The sequence below is a fragment of the Falco punctatus genome (assembly GCF_963210335.1).
Source record: "Falco punctatus genome assembly, chromosome: 3".
Taxonomy (NCBI): Eukaryota; Metazoa; Chordata; class Aves; order Falconiformes; family Falconidae; genus Falco; species Falco punctatus.
In genome coordinates this window covers 75,018,075-75,037,972 of record NC_137582.1, presented here as the reverse complement: position 1 = coordinate 75,037,972, position 19,898 = coordinate 75,018,075, and the positions used below count along the sequence as shown (strand labels likewise).

Here is a 19,898-nt window from a genome sequence, read left to right as displayed (position 1 = left end):
CTCTTTAGCTCCATTATCAAACAAGAATGATTTGTAATTAGCATATAATCCAATACGATACATTTTATTTTTGACAGCCTCCAGTTTGGCAATAATGTGTAATTCTGCTGCAAGACACTGGGCTTGTTTTTTCACTTTTCATAGCCTAGTGGCACAGGTACCACACTTCCAGTTAGTGAGTTGTCTTAAAAACATACTTAGTTATTAATTACAATGGTCAGGACACTTAGGTTTTCACTGAAGTTTAAATGCAGGAAGTTTATTTCTTGATATCTGGCAGACTGTGGACCTTGGGAGGACAAAAGAGGATCTTGAAACAGGAGGATATCAAAACTAGATTTTGGCAATATAGAAGATTTATTGTCCATGTAGTTCTGTCATAAGCTTTAAAAATACTCTTATTAAATAAGTTTTTCCTTCCTTAAGACCAGATAATACATGAAAGACAGTAAGAGTCCAGGGGTCAGAATCTTCTGCAATTCTTACTTATTCTCTATGAGCTTTTTTTTTTTGGCTTTTCTTCGTAAGATTCTCCATACTCATTCACTCTGCTCTTATCCACAGGATAAAGCCTGGCAGAAAAAAAAATAAATTACTAGTTACAATACTGTCTGCTATCTGAAGGAATTAAGCAGTTCTGTGCTACTTAAAAGTGCACTTCTTAACCAGTTGTTGCATAACAGAGCCTCTTAAGAGATTTATTAGCCAGCTCCTCTAAAGCTTGGCTGGAGTATTGCTCAAGCAATCCAGAACACCTCTCAGACCTGAAAACAGTGCCCAGCCCCTATCAGAAGCTGTTGAGCTGTTAACTTCTAGAATACTTTGGCAGGGGGTGTATTTTACTACACTTGTGTGATTGTATAAAGCCAAACCTGAAGTCTGCATTTAGTATTAATGATTAGATATACAAGTCCATGTATTCTGGTATAACATGAACTTGTCTTAAAATTCTTATTTGCTCCACACATAAATATTTATTCTTGGGAACAAAACCACACTTTCTATAGCTTCACTTATGAACAGTATTCCAACGATTATAGCCTTCTTCCCAATCTGATTTTGGTTACTTAAAGAATCTGAAACTCACCAGATACTCTATTTACTAGAGAACCTGATAACTTGTATTTGGAAACTAGATAAAGAAGAAACCAGGGCAGGGCAATCCCTCACCAGAAAACATCCTTTGCTAGTGCCTTGCAGAGAAAGTTGGAAAGCATGCCTCAGATACCGAGCACATGCCCCTCAGCAAGGGTTAGAAGCCCAGAACTCCTAAGTGGATTTGTGAATACAAGCTTAAGAATTGCTCTCCTTTACCTTACTTCAGGTATTCATGTCTCAGGTTAATTTTTTTTTGTAACTTGCCATGTGAAACTATTTGCTGAAAAGGAGGACTGCTGTTTTGGAGAGTGAGAAGGGGTAATTAGAAAATCCTGTGAGTGCTGGCCAAAGAGGAGTTTACTGACTACCCTCTTACCATGCTAAAAAGGATCCAGCAATAGTCAGTTATGGGAAAATGCTTTTGCTCCTCTTATTTGTATTGACATCTCCTTTCCAGGATCCCCCTGCTCACCGTTCCCTTCACTAGGCATCTATAAAACTACCATTATCCAGACCACACTATATATTACCATAGTATGAAAATTCCCAAACTATTTTGTAGTTCTTTACAGCTATAAGACTGCAATCATCTACAGCATTGTAAAAACTTGAATGAATAATAAAGGCATACCATCTTTGGTAAAGATAGACCAGGAACACAACATCATCCCTGAAGCACGCCAGCCTATGAGATGTTGGCATAGTGATGATAAAAGCAAATATATCATCAATAAAGGTGTTAAATGCCTACAAATAGAAGAAAAGCATACTTCAGTTGGCTGTGAAAAAAGGAAGTAATCTGTCATACAAAGCTACAGGAAACCGGCTTCCACAACTGTGTTTTTCAGTAAGAATGCAGACTACTTCCACATTTGTAACAATACTTAAGGGTTATGCTGAAAAACTAATTAATGCACACTTTAATGCAATTTTTAATGAAAACCATACTGTCTACTACAGACCACACTATTATAGTTAGAAGTAAAAAGAAAGAGTAAGTCAGGTAAGTGATAGTATTGTCAAGAGAGGGGGAAAAATATGGATTCAACTTCAGTTAAATCTTTAAAAGAAACTGAAAAAAACCCTTGAATTCGTTCATTACTCGAATTATTTAAGATTTACAAAAATGTCAGTTCACTTTCATTTTCTGGGGGAATTTGAAATCTGTGTAAAAACTTGTTAATTTACTGCTCTTAAGAACATCTTTAAAATATTTTCAGTGCTCTCCTGGAAGTAATCATCTATTCCTTACTGGAGACATAATTTTCTACACATTTCCACTCAACTAGGCATACTATAGGTTTTGTTTCTGAAGCAATAACGAAGTATTTTCTCACAACTTTTTCCTGAGCGAGAAAGTTTAAATTCCCAGACATCTGCTGGGAAAGCAACGCAAACAGGCTCCAGGCATGCAAAGGCAACAATATTTTGTCAGTGAAAGTAAAGAAAGTAAACAGTAGGGCAACTCTTCTGAATCTGGCTCTAACCTACAGGGAGGATGAAAATCAACTCTTACAGTGTGCACCAGCTCTGTTACTCACATGGTGCAATGAACTGTTTCAACTCACTAGAAACTGCAGGAAACACATCCAGCAAACAATATTCACTATGGGGTTAACAAACTGGGTCAGTAACACAGCTTCTCCTTTCAATAGTAGCAAGCTGTGTGTTAATGCATACAAGGGGAAAACGATGTATTGTCTAAGTGCAGGAGGACTCACTCTTCAAAATGAATCAATGTTTATATGATAAAGCCTCAGCAGAAGATGGGGGTGTTGGACGTGAGAGCGCTCTAATTAGTCACAACCGGAAAGCTTTCTGGCAAGTCAAAACAAATTCATCAGTCCAAAGCGATCAAAGAATACAGACGGCACTTCTCAAGCCTGTGCAAAGAAGGTCTGTCAAGGAACAAAAAAAACCCAAAACCTTGGCCAAGTTGGAAAAGGCAGCCTTTCCAACTCAACACCCAACTGAGTGATCGTACAATGATCAAAGGCACTTAGGCAGTCTTCATAAGCCATTGAAACTGAATGCATCAAGCCAGCTCATTCAACAATATTTAGTCTAGCTTTCCAACTCAACACCCAACTGAGTGATCGTACATGATCAAAGGCACTTAGGCAGTCTTCATAAGCCATTGAAACTGAATGCATCAAGCCAGCTCATCCAACAATATTTAGTCTAGCTAGTTCTCTTTCGAGTTTACCTCATTTGAAGGTACTCTTCATAAAAATATAAAGGGCATAAACGTAAAGACTACAGAAACTGTAAAGTTAGAATAGTCTTACTTTTTGCTAATGACTTCCAAAAGAGGAAAGAGTTCAAAATAAGGAAAAAACCAAAGGTCTCTGAAACAAATGCAGAGGAGACCACAGACTATTCTTTCCCCTCTTCAAAGTGCAGAAGAGAGCAAGCAACTTTACTTTTTCCTAGCGGATATTTAAATTACCCACTCCAAAGCCCAGTAATTTAAACATAATTGAAAACATCATGTACTTCTTCCTAAATAAACACAAGCCTTTGTTGTGGGTAGCCTCTGGCATCTTAACACGAACCATAAATGCTCTGTAAGAAAAGGCTGTTCAGCAGGAGAATTCTACTGCTTTCAAAGGTTACTTGCTTGAATAGTCTCCCTGTGTTACCTAGCTGATATCTCTGCTCAGTTATTGTATTTTGCTGCTGAAGTAAAAATCATTAAATTACTTCACTAATGTACCTTGTACTCCCCTCTGTTAAGAAACATGCCGATTTGCCTAGTATGTCTGAAACACTAGATGTTTGGTTTTATCTTTGACTGTATTTTCATATCAAATACTGTTTACCTGCTATTCTGTTATCAGTTATATTTCAATCTGTTTTCCTAGATGACCCCTGATTCCTTAAAAATGTTAAGGCAGCAGAAGGTTGGGCTGTTGCTGTAGCATCACAGAAATGGAAAAGCTATAAAAGGCACTTCAAATTTTAAGATTTTAGTTCTTTTGTCCCAGATCATCCATTCAGAATTGGACACCATGTCTTGAGCAGTTTTTAACATTGTTTCTTTTAAAGTACTGATGTTCTGGAGAATTACAATACATGGACACAGTGAGTGCAAGTAGAAGAAAAAAGGGCACATGTCGGTGGTGTCAAGGTCTTGATGATCCCAACACATCCAGCCAGGGTTTCTCAGGACACAAAGATCAGGAAAACAAAGGACAGTACAAAAATCCTAATGACTCAGGTGGGAAAGGATGGAGTCAAAACACTATCAGCTCTTTAGGGGTACAAGAACAAAACGAACATGTAATTGCCAGTTGAGGAAGACTATAGGAGAAAGGAACTCAACAGTGGGTGCCCCCTGTCCTCCACATCAACACAAGGAATCCTGACTGCGATACTTGGGTACATCCATTTCGGTGCCTGCATATCACACAAACCACCTGAACACACAAGTGGGTGCTTTTGGGTATGCAGGTACCAAAGTGTTAGTAACTTGATTTTGTTTCTACATAAACCCCCCTTCCCCTCCTCCAAGGTCTGGTATTAAGCTTTGCTACAGCACCGCATTACTTCCTACAAGGTCAGTATAGGCAGTGGGGACACCACAGTGCAGCTCCTCTTCCAGCATTTAACAACCCACCACACATTTGTCACTACACTGCCCAGAAGCTCAGAATTTACCACCCCAGAACAGAATAATGTGTATATTACTTCAGTCTCTGCTCTGGTAGCTCCTGGAACCTGCCAAAATAAGGTCTCAGTGCTCCTACCTGTTTCTTGAGAACTATCCTTTGCTAACATAATCTCCCACTTCCTAAAATAATGCATTAAATTGAAACTGATTAATTTATTTACAGGACCAACATTTGTACCCACACAAGACAGCTGACAGTACAGAAAGCAGTACCATCATCAAAACTAGGATGCAAGTTTTCTCCATTATATGGAAGTCAATGCTTTTTGGTTTTGTTTTTTTTTTTTTAAAGGATAGTTGCAAACAAGTTTAGTTCTTAAAAAAAAAAAAAAGAGCACTGTCATCTTTAAGCTACATAGCAAGAAACCTTTTCTTACAGAAAATTATTTCCAAAATGACCGCATTAATCTTTAAATTAGACGTTTACTTACTTTGTATGTGAAAGCCTTCCACGGTAAGTGCGCAACAGATTTCATCTAGGAATAAAAATATCAATTTGTAATACAGTCTGGAAGAAGAGACTAGAAAAGTAATCTTTTATTGCTTTTCAATCTTACCTTGTAGTTTACAAACAGCTGGGGCAGCATAAACAGGAATCCAAAAGCATACACTCCTGAAGATAAAACATGGAAAACTTACAGACAAATGCACAACAGAAGTACATCATACAACTATACTTTCACAATTAGAGATTTACATTCGTTTTTCTAAAGAGAGAAGATGCATCTATTCCTTTTGTTCACTTTGCATTGATTCTTCTCCCTTTCTCAGTCACTGTGATAATTTTGGAACCTACAGTCAAGTTACTGTTCTGTTGATCCAGCTGATAGCAGTTAATTTTCTACTTTTGACTCTTGGCCTCCATTTGAACAAATACAAATAGAAAAAAACGGAAGGGACTCACCATTGACAAAACTGTTAATCAACCAGGAGTACCAGCTACAAAGAAAGATGACAGTCCAGTTATTTTTTCACCTCAGCCAAAAATATGTACCTTTAATATATCCTCTACATGACGGTATGCTGACTACTCCAAGAAATGGCCATGTTGTGAATTACTTTATGGAAGTACTAAACACCTTGCATCCTCCCTTAATTAGGAAGGGCTCCAGAGAAGGTGGTTTAAGCAAGTGATGCTTATCAGTCCATACAAGAAGTTTGGAGAGCTTTATGAACTTCTTTTACAATTTTTCAGAATGTTCTAAGACTTCTGCACCATTGACGACATCAGATAATACTGCATGCTGAACCCTGACTGCATTAAGGCTTGCAAAGGTAACAGTGTATGCCAAATACTAAAGAGACAGTATGGCACTGTAAAGGTCTTACCAAATTTCAAACAACACCATTCAATGCAAACCACTACAGTGGGCACTTACTCTTCCCAGATGTTCAATGGAGCACAATCTCAGCACAGTAACAGTAGTACTACAGAGAGCGGTCAAATTCCGTATTTCTTGCAATAGTAAGAACAGCTAATAACCGTAATGCTCAGGTTACATCATTTAAAATTAAACTTGCACTGCTGTGTTAGTGACATATTAATACAACATTACAGCTGTAGCAGCACTTCGCTAATCCACAAGCATCTAAAAAACGCATCAGAAAATGCCTGCAAGATTAAAGGATAATCCACTGTTAAGATTACTTTTGTCACATTTCCCTACAAACAGATTTAAAAATTATAAAAATTCCGTGATATGAAATTTCTCCCTTTCTTAAGCTACAGCTCATGGAACACCTGGCAGATAGTATTTTGCAGTACTTCATAAATTAAAGAATTCTGTGAGAAAGGCCGAATATTTAAGTGCTGTGTATTTGCTAGCTCCTTACTAAGACAAGAACCTTTTGAAAAAACTTCTAATAGCCCAGAAATTGCCCAAGTGTCTAGTACAAGTGCTACAGCTCATGTATGCAGCAACAGTAGTTCTTTCTGATGTTATTTTAAGCTACTGCTTGCTCTCCCTCCCATCCTTTTTGGGCCTAAATACTATATATATATAAAAAAGTCTACATGGCTGGCCATCACCATGCTTGTGTTTCCAGATTTTTTCCTACAACAGTCTGATGGCCGCATCAGAGAGATGCTTGCATCTCTCCAGTACAAAATGAACTAGCTGTACTGTTTTGAGTGAAAACGGACAAGAGTTTCACCTTTTCATGGAATACTGAGTCCAGCTCTTGCTGAAGTATCAATATGTTGCAGCAAGTCCATAGCTCTAAAGGAACAGAGTCCTTTCCTACAAACGTGCTTGCTTGCTTGTCATCCTAGCTATCGTATTTAGGAGCAAAGGAACCTCTTGGTCAGAGCAAAGAATTTTCATACAGTTTTTTGCGTATTCCTGTTACTGGACAGGTTCAACCGCTGAGTTCCTCTCATCTCTCCTGCCACCTTACCAATTCTCTTAACATCAATGGCAGCTTTCTTCCTCCTCTTCTGACTGACAGCTTACTCATGTATGCAAGCTATTTTATTCTGTACCACAGTAATACCAGGTTACTTGTGAAATACAACACCTTGTAGCTTACAAGATGTTAAAAAAACAGCTAGACTCTTCAGCTTTAGATCCTATTGAACAAGGAAGTTTCTGGTTCCTGGCTTATGAATCAAACAAACTAAAGTAACTAGTTTGCATAACCCATCATCTCCAATTAATTAATATAGAAAAAAATGAGGAATGTTTCAATTCTGTACAAAACCATTTATAAATTTACAGTACCTTTTGTATTTGACATTCATCAAGGAGTAACCTGCACCTCCAATACACAGGGGATAGAGCAAATATGACAAGTATTTCATAGCCTAATAGACAAGGAAAATAGTTCAGTAATTCACATTTTATATACAGCAGACTTTTCACGACAGTAACTAGAAGACAGATGCACAGTTTTTTCCTGGAAATTTTTTCCTTCTCCTAAACGCATGCTATTATTTCCAGTATGCTTCCAGTTCTAGAGAAGGTGGTGAAAATTCCAACACCCAGTTCAGACAACCAAGCACCTTAGAGCATAGGCACCAAGAGGCAGCACGAAGATCAGAGTCCAAGAGTAGTTCTCTACTTAATACCAATGTTGCCACCTATGTTCAACTCCTTTCAGAAGTCAGGAAGCACATGAACATTCCTCCAGTATAAATAACAGGTACCAATACAAATGTTCAAATTTGTGAATGCAAACTTTAAAAGATATTTCTCTCAGGTAAATCACCTGCAGTTCTGCTTCTCAGAGAAATGTTTCAACCAGATTCAGCTAAGAAAACAACTTTCATGGTTTCATTTCATGAATTATCAGAATGTATCTTCACTATATGATCCACGCGATGATGATTCACTTAACAGCTAAGAGAACACAGAAAACGTTTGTTGCAACAAAGAGTGAAACAAGTCAGGCAGCAGGCCACATACATAGACTTTATAGATCAGAAGTCACAGGATTCCCTCTTACCTGGGTATCATACTCCTCAGTTTTCTTTTCAGAGTCATTGTATGTACCAAACTGCAATATATATGAAAGGTATAATCAAGTCAAAACTGGGGGGAAAAGCACTTGCTGTCCGACTCCCTAAACAGAGATTCAAATTGCTAACTAAACTGCTTAGACATTAAGCGAGGTAACAGTTCAAAGTTCTTACAATCTTCTATACAAGAATGTCTTACAAATGTCCTGTGCAGCCTGCTAAATACAGGGTAGACAAAAAGTTTAATTTTTCCCTTCGTATTTTACACCAAACATCCAGGACTTCTTTGCTTTAGAAAATGCTGTTGAGACAGCAGTGTTCACAAAGCAAAAGCAAAGTCAAGTGCCTAATGATTTGGCAGATAAAGTAATTAAAAACCATAACCGTTTTCATGCATGAAGAGGTCAGTTATGGATTATCTCCACATCTCCAGAAATTATGACTGCTTAAGCATACTTCCTTGGATACTGGCAAAGGAACAACCAGAGCTATCAGCTACTCAGGATGCATACACTTCAAGCAGCATAAAACCCCAGAACTTCTTCTGAAATCAACACTGAAGATTAGATAACTGTTTTGCCTACCAACAAGAGAAACTTTCAATGTAGATTGTACTTTAAAATTACACTAATGTAAAAAAGAAAAGTTAACTTCAATCCCTGTTGCCACTGCACATCCTACAAACAGTCTCAGGACTTAATTTTTTTCCAGAGGATTTGCCAAAGACTGTCCTGCCCCCAGAACATGTCACACCTACTAGTTCCACAACAGAGAAGTTATGCCTACAGCTTCACGAAAAAATCAGTTTACTTCAAATCACCGTGTCAGTGAAGAGTGCCTTTCTAACACAGTGGCAGGAGCACAGTCCCACCTGTTAAGATTCAGTTCAGCAGGACTGACAAAGGACTTCTGGTTTCTTGCACCATAAATACATAGAAATAGCTTCTTCTACAGAACTGAAGAAATCAGTAAGTTTGAAAACGCTCATCCAGCTTTTGGATTAAGCCATCCATAGGGAAGATGTACGTAGGACATGTTTATAGGTTTTTTAATCTTAATTTCCCTAAAAGCCAAATAGCACAGTAACCTGGAAACAGATGGACAACTCAAGAGTGTCATCATTAACAGGTCAGTGTCTACTATACCTGAATTTTGGGTCTCAAGCCTTGCCACTTGATGGTCATTTTCAAAGCCTTCTTTACTTTCCAGAGCTATAATTAACAAAAACAAAATGTGCACATAAGATTATCCAAAGGAACATCTTCTGCAGGATTCAGATAATCAGAATCAAGACCTCAGAATATCTATTTTAAGCACCCATTGCATAAAGCAGCAACAGCCTGATTGCAGCACACCGCCTGCATCTCTACACAAACCAAATGCTGTGTCACCAGACAAGCACAACATTGAAAGCCTGCACTATTAAGTGTCCGTATCAGATGATGTACTTTAAGTGAAATAATGTAGTCCTTCCAGGACATCTGAGTTGCAGTGCTTAGGTGGGCATTAGCTACTCAGCAGCATGCACCCCAGGTGAGGCATTTAGAAAATTCTCCAGTAACCACCTGGAGTTTTCACATGCCTTTCAAGTCAGCTGGGGTCTGCAAAATGAAGGTGCCTCCAAACCCGTAACAGTGATTAAGTGGGCACTTACATGGTCATTACAGTTCAGTAGCGGGCTACAAGCAAGCTTCAGTGAATCCACTGAATTGTTTGACTACTTACGGTACAGCTGTGAGAACCGGACCTTAACTAACCGAAGGTTCGGTTCACATGAAAATTTACTCGCATACCTACCCTGCTATACAGACTCAACAACTTAATGCAGTAAGCTCACCAGGAGAGCTACACTCCATCAAGCTTTTTATGGACAAGGTTGGTTTGTTCATTTAACTTTAGATACACCAATATTCTCTTGTCACCCATCCCATCTTCCAAACAAAAAAGGGCAATATGGTAAAGACAATCCTTTACTGTCAGCTTTGATGTGAGTATTACTTATCACATAAACAAGTTCACTATTAATACTGCATGAGAAACAGGTGTTATGAAGTTGTAAAAAAGCTCTTCCTAGCAGACAAATTCCTTTGAGATGTATAGTCCGTATGTTCATTCAAACCTTGAGACAACCACGTTATCTCACCATCATTTGAGAGGAGAGATATATTACTTCAACAGAACCTACAGAACATTTCCCTTCAACTTAAGTGCCCCACACAGTGTTCCTATATGAGCCTTTCAACCCAGTTCCCCCAGCCTGCAATCCAAAAGCAACACACTGGAAAATACGGCACATGAGAAAGACAGTAGAAGCCAGTCATAGGAACTACAGATCTTGGAGGGATCTATTTCACAGATCTCTGTGCAGCTCAAAGAAGAATCTCAGACAGGCACAACAACCACATGACATCTGAATCCGCCTGTTCTTAGGTAGTGGCAACTGAAAAATCCATCTTCATTATAAAAGACAAATACAAAATCTTAACAGTTTTAATTGCACTTAAATCCTGTAGCTGATTGTTCCTGTTACCCTACCACCATACACGCCTGGTCTCCACTAATACTTCTGGAAAAAATGTGGTTTAGAGCCCAGGGTTCGCTCTTCCTTCTCCACTACAAACTAACAAAAGCATCACTTTTCTTGACCTGATTCACTTTTTTTAAAAAAATATTTTTTAATAGTTTTTAAAAATCTAGTTAGTTTTAAAAATGTTTTTTAAATTTAGTTTAAAATGTTAAAAATTAATTTAAGGATTTAAAAAAAATTAGTTATTTAGATTTCAAGAATATAAATAAAGTATATTCTACAAAAGTAGCTGCATATTTATAGGGATATATATTTAGCCCTGAAACTTTGTTAAAATTTCAGACAGCTAAAGAAAGTTTGAAATACCAGATTAAACTGCTATTTATAGGAATAGCAAAACCACTGGAAAATCTGATACGGAAAACTTAACACACAGAAATACATCAGACTTAAAAATGTCAACATACTGAAAAATAACATCACAGTCAATGAAACGGTACTATTTAGGATACCGCTCTTCATAGTTTTTAGAAGAGCTTCATCTGTTTCATACAATAAGCTGAAATTTAAGGATCACTTTCCGACTCTGCATTCAAAATTTCATTACTAACTAAAAATTTAGAACCCTTTTGTTTCCACAGGGATTATCTGCAGCTGTAATAGATTTGTAGTCAAAAATTCCACTTGAGTGTCCCAAACTTATTTTTAAATACCGAGAGTAGATCTGCAAACAATGTTAAATTGAGAAATCCGCCCACTGCTGCTGACTGTGCTTTACTACACATAAAGTAGGCTGCTAAGCAGTACCTGCAACCCACTGACTGGACACAGCCTTCTGGAATAATGAACACAGCCAGCAGTCTCCTCCTTCCCCAAGCACCTCAGTCACCGCCAGGGAGAAAGCTGCAGCTCTGTGGCACTGTCTGACAGCACACAGCCTGCTCTTTGACAAACGTTTCCATGAAGGCTGGTTGATGTTGTTAATACGTCCCTGGTCAGGAGTGATGCCTACCAGATAATGTGATAGGAAGGAACCTCAGCATAGCTCTATGTTTGGTTTCCACAACACCAGCTGGACCATTCAGAAAAAAATGATACTTCCAGTTTAGCTATTAGTTTATCCTCTACCACTGAAAGTTAGTTAACGCTGCTAAGACAGCATACTACAGCAGTATTTTTCCAGTAACTAGTTTAGCATTCCTTTTCTACAATAAACTATGGATGTTGCTGTAGATACTGGTATTTGGTTCTAGAGTTTAAGAACTCACCTCAATCACTGCACCGATGCCTGCTGGGATCAGTACCAATAAACTTGTTTGTTCATCCAAAAGGAAAAGAAATATTACCACAGTACTAAAGCACCGCCAAAGCACTAGACAGAAAGAAATGAAAATGAAAGGCTTATTAATATTTAAATGAACAGCTGAAATGCTAGAAGACTGTTGGCCTATTTCTGTAATTCTGTCTTACACGTTTAAGGATGAGCTCCTCCTATATACATCTTGATATATCAAGTAGTCATAGAAATAGCCAGTGATCTATATACCTCCAGGCAAATAAGGAACAAAAACATTTTAAGAAATCCTTATCATAAAACATGAAAGGAAACTGGAATATTTAAGGAAGACTTCTGTACCGCAGCAATTCAGCAATCTATCAGTACTATTATGAAGCATGAGCATGATTCTTGTCTTGAGGAAGCTGGAAGGCTGTGAGGTAACATAACATCAGTCTTTGAAACTCATGCAACTAATTTAATGTTTGTAAACATTAGGAAATACATTTTAGGTTTATTTTCCAGGTTTTGCAAAACCTTGGATGCTTGCAAGTGTCTACCAACTAATTCTTAGATTCAAATATCCATCCTCTTAAGCAGGGACAGAAAGAGGTAAGAGCTACAACACACTCAGCCAACAACAATTACACTGCACCATTCCAGACCAATTGCTTGTTGCACTTTCTCCCTCAGGGCAAGAAGGAGATACCAGCAGAAAGGTGACTAAGGCTTGTTGAAGAGAGGATGGAATCATCAGTTACTGGAGACTGAAGACTGCTACTTTGATAGTAAGGTCAAAACCCCCTCTGTCATTCAATTTGACTTTACTCACTTTTTAAACTGGCAATTAACACTTAATTCTGAAATTCCATGGACCACTTTGAAATCCTACTGCTTGGCTTAGGTATGCCAACAACACTAAATGCCTTATAAAACCAAATGCGCTCTGATGCAGATGATAAACAGAGTCTCCACATGAGAAAAGCATGTTGCTCTTCATCTTGGAATGATTTTCTAAAACATTTTTTTCTTGGTATTGCTATTCCTCACATGTTTTAATTAATCTTTAAATATGATAGAACTTGGGCTAGTCTCAGAGGTCAAGTGACTCCAGGTTCATAATCTGAATGGAAAAAAATCTATTAGAAAAAACAAGCGGTAAGTATTAGCACAACAAACAAGGCTGGAAGTGTTAAATCTTAAACATCCAGGGTTGGCTATTATCTTCATCTGCCTCTAGGAAGGCTTTGGCAGGATGTCAGATCACTAAGCTTCTCTCACCTTTCCCACATTCAAGTCAATTCAACCCTCCCACGCTCTTCCCTACCCCCAACCTCATGAGCTTTTACCCCTCCTGTTCACCTCAAAGCCCAAATCAAACAACAGCACTGCACTACATTTCCCCTCCAAATATTCTGGAACCTGTAGTTATCTACAAGGAACACATGGGACTCACATGACAGCATTACCCATGACAGAATATCCTCTCCACTCATAGGTTTCTTTCTGGTCCTCAATTTTTTCTCCAAGTATTTTTATGTTCCTTCAGCAAAGGAAATATGGTAACTGGCTTAATATTAAACTATTTCTTAATTGCAAGACAGTCAAACCTCAGAAGTGACACAAATGCTTAAAAGCAAGTGATACTTGAGCACAATGATAACAAAGCTAGAACCAGTCTGTCAGCCATCTTTTCATACACAAAACCACCTCATTTTGCCACCTTGGGGAATTGACAAAGTGCCAACCTATAGTAAGACTGAAAACATAGAGTATACATTACACAACAAGTGCACAACACTTCTCATTCTGGCCCATACCTGCTTTTGTAGACATCCCAATCATGCTCCTCTTTTTCTTCCAAAAATTGATATCATTTTTGAATGCAAGGAAATCAAAGAGAAGCTGCAAATAGCAAGAAACACACTCATTGAAACTTGCATGAATTAGAGACTGCCAGCTGAACTGTTAAAAAAGCATTTAAGAGGGAATTAAAGAAAAACCTGGTTTAGAAGCCCAAGCTCTAAAAGCAGTACAAAATGACAGGATGAATTCCAAATACTGGTAGCGCCTACAATGCTGCACAACGTGCAAAGAAAGTTAAGTGACCCAACACAGGGTAACATATGGCAGAGGATGAAGAATGAGGACCTTGAGGAGTTGCTCACCTTGACAGACCTGGGAAAGCCTCTAAACAAGATTCTACTGTTTAGTCTTGGATAGTACCAAAGCTTTTTTTTTTTTTTTTTAATAATAAAAAACCCCTTACAATACAGCAAGTCAGGTTTCCTCTCTGTTTCATAACTAAGAAGTTGATTTCAACTTTGGGGACATTTAGAATTAAATTTATTTGTAATGAGTGGTTTTTTTCAGTATTTTCTTCAGTATATTTTTCAGTATTTCTTTTAAGCATTCACTATCTGAAAAAAAGCAGCACAGAGGCAAATTCTCAGGTCAGAGGATTTTAATGAAAAATACTTTTTTTTTTTAATTTGGGCAAACGATGCACAAAAAGAAGAAGTATCAGAAGAGCTAGTCTGAGTCTACAGACACCTTATAACCTGATAAGCAGAATGGAAAAAATAAATTAATATGGCTGGGAAGTCTAAGGCTTTCCAACCAAATTAATTGCATGTAATGTAAGTACAAAGAAACGTTAACATGCTCAGCAAGTTCTTATCTCTCCTGGAATACAGGTACTGTATTGAGCATAACTGTAGATGACAAAAACAGTCACAGCAGAACAATGAAATCTAATACAATTACTCATTAAAACAAAGATTTGTATTTAAACCAAGACACACACAATACTTAAGAGAAACACAACAACAACAAATAACCATGACTAGAATTCTAAGCTTTGCACTTCACAGCAACAATTTTTTGAAGCAATTTAGATCAGCTGACCTAAGTTTCTCCAGGGATTAGAAGTCTGAGACTCAAACCCTACTATTGGTGCCCAAGCAATGCCACTACAGTGGCAAATGTTGTGACAACTCAACAAAATTTGAACCAATGTTGACAGACATATTATTTCTAGCGGCTTTGGTTCAACTACAACTAAAGAGAAAGTGATTATGAAGTTAAATGTTTTATATTTTAGTCAAGACTGTTAGTTTCTATCTAGTTATCTCAAATTTATGTCTTATTTCAGGTTTCTGTGTTAACTTTGTATTGGAAATACAGCTGATAGATCAGAAAACACTTTCATTGCTCTACTGAAATTACTAAGAACAGTTCTGAATACATTAAAAAGTTGAAATTCAGCGCCCTCCCCCCTTTTTATTTATTTCATATGCTGCGATTCCTAAACCCCAAAATTTCTCCACTTACATGGAATGCTGCTACGAAGAACGTCAAAGCCAGAAAGTACAGGTTAGTATCAACAAAAATTCCTTTTACTTCATCTGCATCCTTTTCCGAAAACCCTAAAAGAAAGAAAAAGTAACTCTGCAAGAAGTAACAAAAGTTAACTGCTGTTATGCTAGAGTCCAGTATGAAAGGAATCTTATGTCACCTGCACATGTTTTGTTGAGGAATCATAAATCCAAAACATGATGGCAGCTTTACGGCTAAACTCCAAGTCTACCCATCAGTTACAAGCAGACTGATACGCCTTTAGCATGTTGTGTAACTACCACCTAAGCTGAACACCTGACAGCCAAATGTCAAGACACAGGAAATTATGCTGGCCTGAGTGAGAAGCAAAAGGGTTGTTAAGAGTTGAATTTTTATTTGATACATAAGAGAAGCAACCTTCACATTAAAAACTAAAAAAAACAGAGAAGAGGACTATAACGTAAAGGACAACAAAGGTTAGGGAGAAACATGGCTGTACATGCAACAGTAGAGACCCCAGATCATGGATGAGGCATCAATTCTTTTGATGGTCCTTGCAGAATTAAATTGGAAGCTTCTCTTTGATAAACAGAAAAAGACAAAAGCGCCTTCCCGAAAGCACAATCAGTGAGCTGAATACATACTCTCTACTGTCTTATCAAATCTCCTAAAGGAGGTATGTACCTTGTTATATGCTGGACAACCATCAATTCAAAGAAGTTAGAGCCTGTCCATGATAAATATGGTTGCCAGCAACAAGGAGCGTGTTTTCCAGAAGATACACCATGCCTTTGAATGCCTTCAGCCAGTGTTAAGATGCTTCCTCTTTGAACTAAAAAGTTCTAGCCACTGTGAGTAAAGTCTACCACTCTCAGAAAATACAGAATGATGCATTTACAGCAACGGTGCTAACTATGACACTGGCGAGTTAGATACCAATTTACTTTGTCATATCAGCTGTCCTGCGTCACAGCAAGAAGAATGCGAACTCACTCATTTTCAAGTTGCTTTGGAGCTTTGCTACTTATCTAAGGTGATCTTTCCATAAGTTATTCCAAAAGGGAAATTTTAAACCTTATGTTTCACTATCTACGTACTTAGAACAAGCAGCATCTTATGTAAGCCTTTCTTCCCAGGCAGTGGAGGTACTCCTAGGTTGTTAAGTGTCCATCACAAGACAGCCAAGACATGGAACATGAAAATTTCAATTATGCCATTCTGAGGAGGCTCACAAAAATTTATGGAGAAATGATGGTAGTCAAATGTTCCACACAAACTGAGCAAGCAGCTACATGATTCTTTCAAGATAGTTATTTTAAGCAGACTTCCATCTTTGATATAAATTAGACTGGGCTAAGGAGAAGTAGCTGGATTCTGCTTAGGGTGACCTTATTCCTTACTCACTCTCCCTCCTCCAACAACACAACACAAAAGCTTAGGCTGGAAAGGAAATGGAAAAGCCTAGACTTTCCATTAAATTACACTGCATACAACTAATGTGTCTTACAATATTCCACTCCGAAACTAGTGCTCAACAGGCTTCTTTTCCAGGAAGAATCAATGCCTTAAATGTTATGTTGCCCATCATAAAGTATTAATTCAGACATGACAGTGAATAACCAAATCCTCTCCTCTCCCTCTTACTGGCTCCATTTTGGTGAACAAACAATGCTACTGAATCGTATGGAAGCAGCATTACCCCTGCGTATTTCTCTCAGAAAACTAACAGGATACTGCACCTATTTGCTTTTTAAAAAAGGAAAGATAAAACTGGGAAGGATTTATGAATCATTAAAGTAATACAGCACAGAAGCTTTTAGGATCTCTTGGCCTGAAAAAAAGTTTAAATTGCTGTCTGAAGTGCTTAAAAAAAGAGAGGATCAGAGAGAATCCTACATTCCAGTAACCAGTGCAGTTACAACATAGTTCCTTCCTCTAGCATAAAGAGGCCAATTACAGTCTAGTGAGAGAAAACTAAGTTCAGCAAAGATAACCCTGAAAATAAGATGCAGATTTTTGAGAGTGATGATTAGACTCATAAAGATGTGCATCAGTGGAACAGACATTTAAAGACAATAAAAGCTTGGCTATACCATTACCAACACAGAGCGCACCAACCCTTGCTCCATCACATTTAAGCGTAACACAGAATTTAATGGTTTCATGCACGTAAAGCCTCCAGTTTATCTGAATACCTTATAAATTTGTAATTGAACCAAGGTGAGAGGCCAGCCAGTTCTGAAGAGTCAGAAGCAGTATGATCAGAAACCAAATTCCTTCTTCATGCTAAGCCTGTATTTCACTGTAGGTATATGGCTACAGTGACCAGCTGTGCATAGCTTATATCAAAGCTTATGTTAATACTGATCCAGCTTTTCTGTTCCATGGATGATATGGGAAACCCATGGCAAAGTAACTCCTCTCTATTTTGGCCTCTTGTGCTTTTACAGTATACTATCCAAATAAATTGTTTTAGAAACTGTTAATTCACCTCCGTATTCTTGTTTCCTACCACATGTCTACATTTTATTTCCATCTTTACCTTAAAGTAACACCATGTAAAATCTGTAGCATTAAACCTTTTCACCAGCTAACCAAAAGAGTTAAGTGTCATCTAAGTAGTCGCAACAAAAAAACTGACTGGGGGTTGGTTGGGTTTTTTTGGCCTAAAGTCAGGAAAGATAAAACACATACCAAATTGTTGGAGGGAGTACACGGCATCCTGCATGTGGATCCAAAATCTGAGTTTTCCAAGAGATATTTTGTCATATGACACTGTAAGAGGTAGCTCTGTTGTTGAACGATTTATAACCTGTATTTCAAAAAGATGGTTTCATTTTTAATAGCAGAAAAATTGCAACAATTATTTCCATTAATTTAAAAAAAAAAAAAGTCGTGATTTAATCACACAATTTTAAGACGTCGGTCTGTTTTTTGGAAGGGAATAAGATCTTAGACTTTGTCCTGGTTTCAGCTGGGACAGTTAATTTTCTTCTTAGTACCTAATGCAGTGCTGTGTTTTGGATTTAGTATGAGAATAATGTTGATAACACACTGGTTGCTAGGTGATGTTTATACTAAGTCCAGGACTTTTAATAAAGTTTCTCAGGTACTGCCAGGGAGAAGGCTGGAGGGGCACAAGAAATCAGGAGGGGACACAGCCAGGACAGCTGACACGAACTAGCCAAAGGGATATTCCAGACCAGAGAACATCTATGCTCAGTGTATAAACTGGAGGGAGTTGGCTGAGGCCTGTCAGTCGTTGCCTGGGGGCTGGTCGGCATTGGTTGGTTGGAGGTGAGCAACTTTATTGTGCATCACTTGTTTTGGTTTTTTTCCCCGCTCCTTCCCTTTGGATTTTATTCCTCTCCCCTTCTCCCTCCTTTTCTTTACAACTGTTATTATTTTACTTCAATTATTAAATTGTTCTTATATCAACCCTTGAGTTTCACCTTTTTCCCAATTCTCTTCCCCATCCCTCTGGGAGGTGGGGGGAACAAGTGAGCAGCTGCACAGTACTTAGTTGCCAGCTGGGGTTATACCACAACTTCTATACTATGCTTGAAGCCTTTGGGTTTTTTTCCAAGAAATGTTAAATTAGCAGTTTGTTCTCTTCAAGTTCTTATAGCAACCTCATTGTCACCGTACAGAAATGCCTCAGAAGTTTACACAAAGTTCTCTCTGCTGGTCTCAGCTCAAGTGGGAAAAGTGTGCTTAAGGTAATGCTCCCTTTTGACAGTTCTTCTCTGAATGTATACGCTAAGTTTACCTAAAAAAAAAAAAAAAGAAAATATCATATCCCAAAGGCCACAGTCAGAACTTCACTACATTAGGCTGTTTTTTAGAGAAATTGAAGTTACAATTCATACTAAAACAAAAGGTGGGGAAGTAATATGATGGTATTTGCTCAGACTGGTGAAAACACCACAGCTAAAGCTAAGCAAGCTGCCCTGGCTGCAACCTTTGGGTTATGGGGTGTCACAGAAATCTTCCTGCTCCAAGAGAAACAAATTTCAGCTAATCCTACTGTATCTTCTACACTTTAGTTAGGACGAGAGCTACCTGGGGCCCCCTTAAGCTGAGGGGGCCGCGGGGGGAAGTCTTATAATTGCCTCACCTCCTTCTGTGTGATAGCTGACTGTCTCTCAAACACGTTTAAACCAAAGAAAAAAATAACTGTCCTCACAGATGTTAGAATTCTCCGCAGCTACCCAGGTACAAGTTCAGACAGTATGTTTTAAACTTGCAAGGACAGCTCGAGACTACACACAGGCAGGCACCTTTTGCAACAGTTCAAGATCTATTGCTCCCAGTTCCCAATTACTACCCAGTCATAATTCCCACCTCAGAACTGCTACTCTACACTATACCTGTTTCTATAGCAACTAGTTAGCTGACACCTATCTGAGATGAATGGGCTGCTTCTGATTCTTGTATTACAGAACATGGTTTTAGCCTTCCCATGTATCAGTCAGGTGTGAACTGGGAAATAGTTCACTCCCCCATTCACTCTTTCCTCCAGTGCATA

The 19,898-nt window shown here is 38.2% G+C and overlaps 1 protein-coding gene across 1 annotated transcript in view; it reads right to left on the bottom strand.

Annotated features, from left to right (window-relative positions):
* Positions 1-338: 338 nt before the first annotated feature.
* CLPTM1L (CLPTM1 like) overlaps positions 339-19,898 on the bottom strand; it is a 28,934-nt gene continuing 9,374 nt past the window's right edge. Inside the window, exons 6-17 of the mRNA XM_080378152.1 lie at positions 18,065-18,182; positions 15,365-15,459; positions 13,852-13,936; positions 12,024-12,127; positions 9,374-9,439; positions 8,216-8,266; positions 7,492-7,574; positions 5,676-5,710; positions 5,329-5,384; positions 5,203-5,247; positions 1,730-1,845; positions 339-572 (exon numbers count right to left, since the gene is read on the bottom strand). Of these exons, the coding sequence (XP_080234278.1) occupies positions 494-572; positions 1,730-1,845; positions 5,203-5,247; positions 5,329-5,384; positions 5,676-5,710; positions 7,492-7,574; positions 8,216-8,266; positions 9,374-9,439; positions 12,024-12,127; positions 13,852-13,936; positions 15,365-15,459; positions 18,065-18,182 (933 nt within the window). The 3' untranslated portion in view covers positions 339-493. The remainder of the gene's footprint in view (positions 573-1,729; positions 1,846-5,202; positions 5,248-5,328; positions 5,385-5,675; positions 5,711-7,491; positions 7,575-8,215; positions 8,267-9,373; positions 9,440-12,023; positions 12,128-13,851; positions 13,937-15,364; positions 15,460-18,064; positions 18,183-19,898) is intronic.